The 11,462-nt window shown below is 37.2% G+C and overlaps 1 protein-coding gene across 1 annotated transcript; it reads right to left on the bottom strand.

Moving 5' to 3' along the window:
• Positions 1-7,838: 7,838 nt before the first annotated feature.
• LOC129110169 (endothelin-2) lies at positions 7,839-10,044 on the bottom strand. The gene is made up of 4 exons (XM_054622356.1): positions 9,904-10,044; positions 9,582-9,695; positions 8,868-8,933; positions 7,839-8,770 (listed from the first exon to the last, which is right to left on the bottom strand). The coding sequence occupies exons 1-4, from the start codon at positions 10,041-10,043 to the stop codon at positions 8,686-8,688; spliced, it is 405 nt and encodes a 134-aa protein (XP_054478331.1). The 5' UTR covers position 10,044; the 3' UTR covers positions 7,839-8,685.
• Between the last annotated feature and the right edge of the window lie 1,418 nt (positions 10,045-11,462).

The raw sequence follows: 11,462 nt of genomic DNA, 5'->3' as shown, positions 1-11,462 counted from the left end.
CTACACAGACAATAAATACACATACTATACAACTACACATACAATAAATACACATACAATAAATACACATACTATACAACTACACATACAATAAATACACATACTATACAACTACACAGACAATAAATACACATACTATACAACTACACAGACAATAAATAAATAACAATACTATACAACTACACAGACAATAAATACACATACTATACAACTACACAGACAATAAATAAATACTATACATACTATACAACTACACAGACAATAAAGACATAATAAATACAGACAATAAATACTATACAACTACACAGACAATAAATACACATACAACTACACAGACAATAAATACACATACTATACAACTACACAGACAATAAATACACATACTATACAACTACACAGACAATAAATACACATACTATACAACTACACAGACAATAAATACACATACTATACAACTACACAGACAATAAATACACATACTATACAACTACACAGACACAGACAATAAATACACATACTATACAATTATGTGTGTGTGTGTGTATATATATATATGTATGAAGAAATAGCTCCCAAATTATATTACAAAAATACAGCATTACTACAGTTTGCTTTTGATAAACTCACAATAACTGAGTTATGAAAGGATTTGTGCCAAAACACAGCAAACTACAACCAATCTGTAGACAGTATAGACAGTTGTGTTCCATTTTTTTTAATCTATTTTTAATTCAAATACAAAATGTACAAAATGACTCCCAGAGCTAGCCTATAAAAAATTACACCATTTGTTCAACTTCAATGCCAGGAAACATGTTAAAAGATTTATTGTCATGAGTCAGTGGTGAATATTACAACAAACTCCCCATTGGCATCTATTCATGGCATCATTTTAAGGATTACACTTATTGATTGGAGTTTTTCTTTTCACAATGCAGTTTGTGCATTGTTATTATTGAATAAATAGGTATTTTTTTCCAGTAGTGGAAACATCTTTTAATTGGAGGCTTTTATAGCTCCACTCCACTACATTTCAGAGGGCTTAATTGCACTTTTTACTCCACTAAGTTTGTTTACTTTAGTTACAAATTATTCAAAGCTTGTGACTTATAATACAAAACAGTATCAACAAAAAAAAGTATTATTATGTATACGCTAAGATAAGATAAGTTTTGTTATTGGGTGAATTCAACTTACCCAGCACACCCAGATCCACACCTTTAATAGCAGCAATATTTACGTGATGTACACATTGATGCATTGTTAATTCAAATCCAGTTATACAATATGCCTTATTCTGAAATGGACCATTCTGCATAATGAGTACTTATACGTTTGGTATGCAACTTAAAGTTATATTCATGCTAATACTTTTGGGCTTTTTCTTGAGTAGAATTTTGACTTTCACTTGTATTTCTACACTGTGGGATCAATTATTTTAAATGATCTGAGGTTCTTTCACCAGGGGTTGAATCATCAAAATAGATTCTGCCTGTTAACACTACACCGCCATGCAGCCTAAGAAGAATGTTGTTCTTATGACATAACACAGCATAGTGAAATCAGAGTGAAATCTCTGATTGGTATTGTCATGTATAGTTACATTTACACATATTCTCTAGATTAAACTGACATGAAGAAGACATATGAACTCTTCCTCAGCTTCCTAAACTGGCAGACAGAGGTTTCTGGGAGGTTCTCCCATTTAGGAAGCCACTGACTTACAGTGCAACTTTGGTAGAAAAAGTATAATTTGCTTTTGTGAAAATAGCAACATCTTAATGTCCATAAAAAGTCCTGCGTTCAGATATCTTAAGTATTAAGTGTTATTGGTAAATGTCGTAGAAAAGTATTGATTCTGTTGATCATGCATATGCAGTTTGTTAAGGGGGAAAACCAAAAACATAACAGACATTCTGCTTTTACATTGTTTATTGGATACATTTAGTATATCTACAAACACAAATGAACAGCAAGTATTTAATAAGTGGATGTCATCTGGTGACTAATGTCAAATGTAGTCAAATGTTGATTTTGCTCCTACATCATCAACACTAAATGCTTTACGTGAGAGTGAGTTTCTTGTAGCAAGAGGCCATCTAGTGTCCAACTACAGTGATAGCATGCTTCTCCATTGATTTAGCTCCAAAACAACAGTACATGTGTTTTACTTCATCATAAACACCAGCTTGTATTGATGCAATTAAAAGTTCCACAGACTTTTTAGGACTAGCTCATACACTAATGATTTGCTCATGGATCATTAAAGGTCTTTAGATGTCACAAACAGTAACACAAGGAAGCATTTCGATCCAACAGGGAAAAACCGAAACCAATAAAATCTTTTTTGCGAGCGTCTGATGTAAAATCTATTGAGGAAGCTGATTGTATTTATAAATACACAGCAGCTGCACCATATCTGGAGTCTTCCTGGTTCAATAGTGTATCTGATACATACAACCCATTGTTTCCTTAATGTTTGAGATAAGAAATTATTTTAGATAAAGTGTCCGCACTAAACATTTTAAAGCTTGATTTAATGATTCAATGTGAAGAAAATGTGACTAAACTATGATGATCAGATGTTGAGTTAGAAATGTTGATTTGAATGAGAAGTCCACAGCATGTGACTGCATACATATACAGTGGCAACATATGTGCAAGTCTACATTTTAATTTGACATACCCATTACTTATCTGTAGTTCATTCTTTAAATAGTTGTTACCAATGACTATATTGTTGTGTTCCTGTTAGATGGCTGACAATTTTTAATTCAGTTCAACTCTGATTACTTGGAATAGTAGCAATAAATACACAATTAGAATCAAATACAGTACAAGCCAGGTAAATATATATATGTGTGTGTGTGTGTGTGTGTGTGTGTGTGTGTGTGTGTGTGTGTGTGTGTGTGTGTGTGTGTGTGTGTGTGTGTGTGTGTGTGTGTGTGTGTGTGTGTGAAATTGACTGATTGAAGGAAAGTGAATGATTTGCACAGTGAACAATTTTTTGTGTGTAAAAAAAGATAAGATAAGATAATCATACATCAAACAAGAGACATAGTAAAAGATCAAAAAAGTATTATAAATAAGTAATCACACAGTAAAGATGCACAGTGGATTACACATAATTATGTATTGCACAGATTTATATAGTCCGTTTTTTGGTATTGTGGTCTATTGGGAGCACAGTTGGTTGTGCAGCCTGACAGCGGCAGGAAGGAAGGACTGACAAGTTTGTTCAGTCTCTATCTGTTGGCTGTCGAGATGCTGCTGCTCCAGGAGACCACTCCATTAAAGATGGCTGATGGCACCACAGAGTCAAAGACGGTCCTCAGGAGTGACCTTCAGTCTCCTCAGCAGATAGAGTCTGCTCGGACCCTTTTTGTATAGTGCGTTAGTGTTGTTGTCTGTCCAGTCCGGTTTATTGTTGAAGTGAACACCCAGGTACTTATAAGATTTCACAATCTCATTGTCCATTCCCCGGATGTTCACTGGTTCCGGAGGAGAGTGTTTACCCCGGTGGAAGTCCACCACCAGCTCTTTGGTTTTCCCAGAGTTGATCTGGAGGCGGTTCCGCTGGCACCAACCTATAAAGTCCTGGTTTAGTTCCCTGTATTCCCTGTCATCACGGTGTGTGTGTGTGTGTGTGTGTGTGTGTGTGTGTGTGTGTGTGTGTGTGTGTGTGTGTGTGTGTGTGTGTGTGTGTGTGTGTGTGTGTGTGTGTGTGTGTGTGTGTGTGTTTGTTTGTTTATCAAGAGGACCTTATCAACTGATACTGTTTAAGTGCGGCTGGTATCTCTGAGTCAACTTGATATCACTGACAAACTAACTTAACTTATTAATTTGATAAATGAAGCACTTTCCTTGGAAGTGCCCCACAGTGATGACTAGAGCAAAGTGAGCCTTTGCACTTTGCCCTTTAGTGTGTTATACAATGTTGCACAGTAGGGACTGTTCCTGCATGGCTTAAGTTGTTCCGATGTTGACATGAACGAGACAGGCAGCTGTCTGGGCCCACACAAAGAAACATGATCTGGTGCCCTGGTGGTAAAGAATCATTGCAATGCACAGTAGAGGGTAAGACACACACTTGGTTTGTTGGTTTGTGTTTTTGACCGCAGGGTCCGCTTGACTTTGTATGATTTTGTACAGCCTTGTTGAAGAACACCCCCATGGTAAATCCCCAATAACAGCTGTGTGCATGCGTGAAAACAGTTGTGTGTGTGTGTGTGTGTGTGTGTGTGTGTGTGTGTGTGTGTGTGTGTGTGTGTGTGTGTGTGTGTGTGTGTGTGTGTGTGTGTGTGTGTGTGTGTGTGGGTGGGTGGGTGGGTGGGAGGCTGAAATGTTGGCTATTGCTGCACTGCACATTCTTGGGGAACAGCTGTGGAATATTTGACCACTGGCTGCATCTAAATTGTTTAAATCATTTGCTGACTTGTTGATGAACGGGCCCCTATAAAGCTTTATTATCCCTTTGTTATAACAAAGACTCATAAATGCTGAGGCAGGCCACCTATGACTCATGATGAACAACAGGAGGACAAAGTGCCTCTTACAGCAATATCATTTATTAATTAAAGCAATTATTTCAACTCATGAGCATCATTTTCTTGATTTACTGCTAACTCTTTTCCTCTTGCACTCAGCTGGAAAGATGTACGATACAGAGGGTTTATTCTAAGAGTGGGAACATGTGCATGTGCACAGATTGTGAAGCCCTCTGAGGCAAATTTGTAATTTGTGATTCTGGGCTATACAAAATAAACTGAATTGAATTGAATTGAATTGAATTGAATTGAATTGAATTGAATTGAATTGAATTGAACATAGTGTTACCAATCATGATCAATGCCAGTTGACTGTGACCCAAAATAAGGCCTTTTGAGTAAATAAAGACACAGCCCACTAAAGCATTCAAGGAATGTTTACCGAGTGTGTTTAATCAGTATGAGTTGTATCTAACATGATGTGACCATTTTAAGCTAAATATACCACAGGGGTCAGTCCTGTAAATGACTCATATGTTGTACACATATGAGTCATTTACAGGATTCACTGCTATTCAACTGAATCACGCTCACATATGTGAATATATATGAAATGATGCATACCGAAACATAAGAGCATTACTCTGCAACACTCTGGAGAGATTTTGATGGAACAGATGCCGATTAGACCATGGCGACTTCCCCTGAATGAAAAATATATACAGTACCAGTCAAAAGTTTGGACACACCTTCTCATTCAACTACTTTGAAGAATCTAAAATATAAAACATATTCTGGTTTGTTGAGCATTTGTTTGTTTACCACATAATTCCATATGTGTTCCTTCATAGTTTGGATGTCTTCAATATTAATCTACAATGTAGAAAAAAATAAAAATAAAAATAAAGAAAAACCATTGAATGAGAAGGTGTGTCCAAACTTTTGACTGGTTACTGTATGCAGGCATTCAATATTTCATTTGTTGCTCATCCTACACCTGCATCTAATGAGATAACTTTATAGGTCAACGTGTGCTTCTTAGGGACACATAGGAAAAAACAAGCCCAACCACAATGTATACAAATCTATCAGATACATAACTGATATTTTGGGAGCCGCCAGGTGAAACCTCTATGTGTTAATATAAGGAACCACATGATATTGATATTGGTTTTAGAGGATTTACAACCAAACTGTAGAGTACATGCTTTCACCTTTACATACTGTACCTACAGTGGAATACATGCCCTATTTATGATGTCAAGTCAAAGTTAATAATAGCCCAATATCACAATGCATGCCTCAAGGGGCTGTATTCATAATAAAAACAGCAATGACCAACATTAGCAAGACACACAATGTATACAAGTAAGGTAGCGATGTTCGGATTGAGATCACAGAATTTATTTCTGATCTTCTTTTGACCAAGAATTAGTATATCCGTTTTTTAGGCATTTATAAGAAGGAAGTTACATGACATCCATCGTTTGATTGCTGATATGAACTCTTTCAGTTTCAACATGGCAGGCATCAGGCTTAACAGAGATGTAAAGTTGATTATCATCCCCATAAAAATGGAAACCTAGTTTGTAGTTATTGATAATAGTTATAAGAGGCAACATGTAAATAGAGAACATATCTCAGACGTATTATTTATTAACACATTTAACAGCGGGCCTTTGTAACAAATACCATAATATACAATGAGATTATAAGAGCAGACAGACTGGAAAGTCATCCATTATAAATGTGTTGTTGAATACAGGCATATTTAACTGACTAAAGTCAAAGTGTACAGAGATAAAAAAAAAAGGAGTGAATTTCAGTATTTTTGAAAAATATAATTGCTGAAAGAAGCACCCTATAGTAAGATTGTGTTTGTCTTTGTTGTGAGATTAACACACCAAAAAATAGGTGGGGATTTGTTGCCTTTTCTCTACAGTGAACAGTTGAGTGACACTCAAAGCTTTTCCAGCACCATGGACAGAGTTCTGCCTCTGAGGCAGCCTTTGGTTTTAGTCCTTTCTTCCTTTCATCAGTCAATCATTAATCTGTGTGTGTTTGTCATATAATCTTCATTTATTTTTATGGTTTACAACAGAGTGACTACTATTGTTTATTGTTGCTGTTGGTGCCACTCGACGACTAGAGCACCGAAATGCCTCAATTTAAAATGAATCACAATATCATTAACCCCCTCAATGGGACCATGTGATTGACCATGTGTGTGTTACTTCCTGCCATTCCTCCCCTCTGTTTTTTTGCCATTAAAATTAAACATGTTTTTTCTGTGTAGGACTAGACTATTTAAACACAGAGAGTTCAGTAGTAAAGAGGAGTAAATGATAAAGAATAGTGTTGAGACAAAAATGAGCATGAAAATGTACAAATGATGATGAATTTCTTTTAAATATGTTAACATGACTTCAATGCCAAAACAGGGTGTTTTGAACTTTATAAAAGTATTATTAAAAAAGATAATACAAGTTAATAATAGTAAGGGACCGGCAACAACAAAAACTTCAAACATTCTTTCTTTAAAGGATTAGTTCAAGTGACGGAGGATGAAAGATTGCTACCACTTTGTCGGTCCGGTAAATTTCAAGATACAGCCAGAAGCTTTAAGCTTAGCTAGACAAAGGGGGAAACAGCTAGACTGACTCTGTGCAAATCTGTTTAAACAAATGTGTAAAGCTGAGATTTCACAACTGACTGAAGTATTGCATAACTGCGTCGGACAGTGTCCACTATTCTACTGTGGATGCAGGCAGCCCATGGCCAGGCTGTGGTTGTTTTCAGGCCTGTTTCCAAAAGATAGCTGCAGGGTGCTGCAGCTATCTTTTGCTGCAAGTATGACAGGAATGAAATGAACTGCAACAAAGCAGGAAAATCTACTTCAGAAATTAGAGCTACATTAAAACTTGAGTCTTAGCATGCATCAATGTTATACATGTTATTTGATCAGGCAGCAAAAGCAGTTCAGTTCACTACAGCGTTATTCATTTGATGAAAAAAGGAATCATCTCTCGTGTTTTTCTTGGCTCCAACCTTTGTCTGCTCTTGTTGCATATTCAGGTATGCATGGACGTGATGTACAGCGCAGGCAGTCAGAAAGGAACACGGGGTGACAGGGCATTTTGTTCCTCTTGATCACCCCCTGCGCAAAGCTACAAAACGCTGCATTCTTTCCACAGATCCTTATGATAACACAGGCTGTTCACCCTTTGAACAGCAGGTAAACCTTTTATTAATGTGAGCCTTGAATTCCTGGACCATTCATCCATCTCAGGCCACCTTTTGAACTCAGAAATGTGTTTGCTTGTCAAACAATTAAATCACACATGCCGTCTTAAAGGATTTATTTTACCTCAAATTATCCCTCACGTATATTTTCTTTAGAGTACAGACTTTATTTCCACAGTGTGCCTTTCCAAAGTCAACAGAAGGCCATACATTTGAAAATAGGACAAAAACAAGATGCGAGTACATTTTTATTTTTTAGTCTCAATTTATCTTTACATTTAAAAAACTTTGACAGACAGATATGAATATACAGACTTTATTTTAATAAATTTGAATTACTCTTATGCACACAAAAATCCTAAATAAAGAAATATAACTTTCAGTAGACTACATAACTTTTTCCGACATGTATCCGCAAGGTCTATCATTAAAAAAGTAATTTATAATTATATCGATTGTAAAATAATAAATGTGTTGATCCATGAAAGATTATAAACTTATTTTACAAAAGAATGAGTAAATACACAACATGTATTTGAGAAATTCGTGAACAAGCATGTACAGTATGCATGTCCCTTTTCTTCTATTATATCCTTCTATGTCAGTGCTGGCCTGTCTCTGCAGGGACACACGGACAACCCCACTGAATCTCACACACCGGACAGCCATAGTCCAAAATGCCCACAGGCATAGCGCTCTCTTATCATGGTAAGAGCTCCTCTCCGTGATGATCCTTCACATCTGTTTCCATGATGTGTTTGCAGAACTCTGTCACGTTTTCCAGCCTCTATTCGCAGGTACAAACAGACATTTTGTGGCGCTTCGGGCCTTTCTGCGTCGGACACCATCTTTTAGCAACCTTTTGTTTCCCCCCTTTCTATCAAAAGGAGTGTAATTTGTTCAGGTGCTCTCTGCTCTCACTCTCTCACTCTTGCTGCCTCAGCTGGAACATTGTTTAGCGAGTGTTCATCCTCTGAGAGGGCTCAACTCTGTCTGAATCAGGTGAAGCGAGAGCTCTCTTGGACTTGCTTGCAGCAGCTCTGAGAGACAAAAAGTCAGTCACACAATCAAAAACATGATCAAAATGTTAGTGAAATTCTGTATGTTTTGTAAGTAATATCATCATTCTAAGCTCACCTTAGGATGCTGAGTATGTTCAGATGACTTGTCCTTACAGATCTCTTTGGGGATGTGACTTCAGGACTGCATGCAAGGAAACAGTAGAGTCACCAAAAATGACATTGCAGTTTGTCACTTGTTTTATTGATGTTGCTGTGGTTAAAGAACACCCTGCTAAAATAGAAGCACTCAACACCATTTATTTTTTACACTCCCAGCTACTTAAGTCTTATCTTTACGGGCTCACTAAAGGTTTTATGTCACAAGAACATTAAACTGCTATGCCTCCTATCTCAGCCTGTCACTCGGTCTATCTACTGTTTCTAGGTGGTAACATTATTTTCTTGACATTTCTAGGAAATGTGAATACTCTACATAGTTTTTCATTGCTTCCAAACTCCCAAGTGCTTCACTTCTTTAGCCATTTGTTAATTTTGTGCACCAGCCTGAGATTATTCTACTCCCTCAAGCCTCAACTGTGCTGTTTTGATGATCAGACCCTCCAAAAGTGGAACTTACAGAACACAGTAACAATACATTTAATTACATATTAACATTGCAGTTAAATCAAATGTTCCCTTGCGCTGCGCCACTCCTTGTCCGCCACAAAGGGCAATTATACATGCCTTAACTAACCACACACAGAGGCCACACAGATCTGAGATAAAAACACTGACAAGAGCCTTCAACTGATGCTTGACAGCTGTTTGCAATGCTTGGGCCCCGACTCACCTGTGATGGCAGAAGTTGGAACAGTTATGATCATCAAGGTTGGCACAGGTGCAACGGCCAGTGGACCTCCTGCGTCGCGACAGTGCGCTGCCTAGACCATAAACTGTTGTCTTACTGCAGAAAGAAAGAAGATACTTAGGCTCAAGCACATGATATAAACATTCTGCAGACTTTGCTCTTTGATACTTCATGCACCACTACCCAGTTGATTATACATGTGATAGCACATGTTTATTTTTCAGATATTGGACTCAAAGTGATACTCACTTTGAGTCCAAAGCATGTGTTTGTGTCCCTATGCGGCGCGTCCTCTCACACTAACCTGGGCGTGTTGACCCAAATGATATCCAGGTGGCAGAAGTAGTGGCACTCAGAGTCCAGCAGGCTATTGCAGGCGCAGCGCTTGGTCCTCACTCTCTGTGGTGGGACCCCGTCATCGACCTCCACCTCTAGCCCTTTCATCACCGGGAGACCAAAACCTTTGCGAGAAAAAGAGTCATTCAGTAACAGTGATCCACACACAGCATCTACTCCTTTTTCCACTTCTACGGCTTCTCAAAACACAAAACAGATTGATGTGTTATATAACAAGTTTATTATGTATAGAGTTTACAAGTTGGAACATGAAAAAGCTCATCAACTATTCTTAACAAACGTATCACTCTTGACCTTTAACAGTGAGCAAACAGACTTATTTACAGGATGGAAAGGCACACATTCCTTTGCTTTTTTTTTTGCAAATATTTGAGACAATCAAAGAAAAAAAGAAAAGTATCAGGACTACTACTATTTTTTTTGATAAAAAAAGCCTGCGTAACATGAGGACAACTACCACGCTTCTACTACTTGTAATTGTATTGCAGGAATCTATCATCACTTGTGTAAAAAATTTAGCAACAGTAAAAAAAATCTCACGCTGATAAAATGAGCATCTTTTGTTTAATACATGGATCCTTTACGATATTTTATTGTATATTTTCATATTTCTATTTTTCAATCACGTCTTTATTATTGCACTCTGTTTGTTATTTACTTTTACGCACCAATAAATCAACTAGCCAAATTCCTTGTATGTGTAACGTACTTGGCATTAAACAGCTTCTGATTCAGATTCAGATTATTTTATGTTTCCTGTGCACCAAAATACAGTGATGCCGTTGCTGCTTTGAGCACAGTGTGGCTGAGATAAAAGCTGGTGTAGGTATGAATGTGTGAGTCCAAGTTTACACATCTGACTAAAAAACCCAACAGGTATAGCAATAGTATTTGACACTCTTTCTTCTAGCATAACTGGGAAATATCTGACAGTGTCATGTATATAACAAATAAAACAATAATACATAATTGTAAAGTTTAAATAAACTCACTGTCTTCCATGGAAGCCCAAAGAGTGATGAAAAGAAGAATGCTGGTGTGAGTAGACATAGTTGATAGCAGATAGATTAGCTCTGTATTGAGATTATTATCCATATAGAGACAGCTGTGTTTCTAATGTGCTGCTGCTGTTTGTCTGCAGGTGTCTGAGCTCGGTTTAACTCTTTTAACTCTACCCTCCTCTCCTTCTCATGATGTCATGACAAAAGCTCCACCCGCAGCCGCTTGTCATGGAGCCACAGTGTACGACCCCAGGGTGTTTGAACCTCTGACACATTCAGCCTCTCTGTATGTCACCTGCTGAGTGACATGGATGTCTGCAGTTTGCCTCTTTCAATTATATAAATCAAAAGGAACATTTTCATTTTCAATATTTATGGAGTGAAGTTGATAAAAAGACGGATACTATTTCAGAGACGATTTAGTAACAGCATTTTTCAAGGTCTGAAAGAGACTTTGTTTTGTGCATTGATAGATTGATAAATCTTTTACCAATAAACTGTTGGA

This window comes from Anoplopoma fimbria, chromosome 20, assembly GCF_027596085.1.
Source record: "Anoplopoma fimbria isolate UVic2021 breed Golden Eagle Sablefish chromosome 20, Afim_UVic_2022, whole genome shotgun sequence".
Classification (NCBI taxonomy): Eukaryota; Metazoa; Chordata; class Actinopteri; order Perciformes; family Anoplopomatidae; genus Anoplopoma; species Anoplopoma fimbria.
Note: the sequence above shows the minus strand (reverse complement) of the source record. Positions and strands in the feature narration are given on the sequence as shown.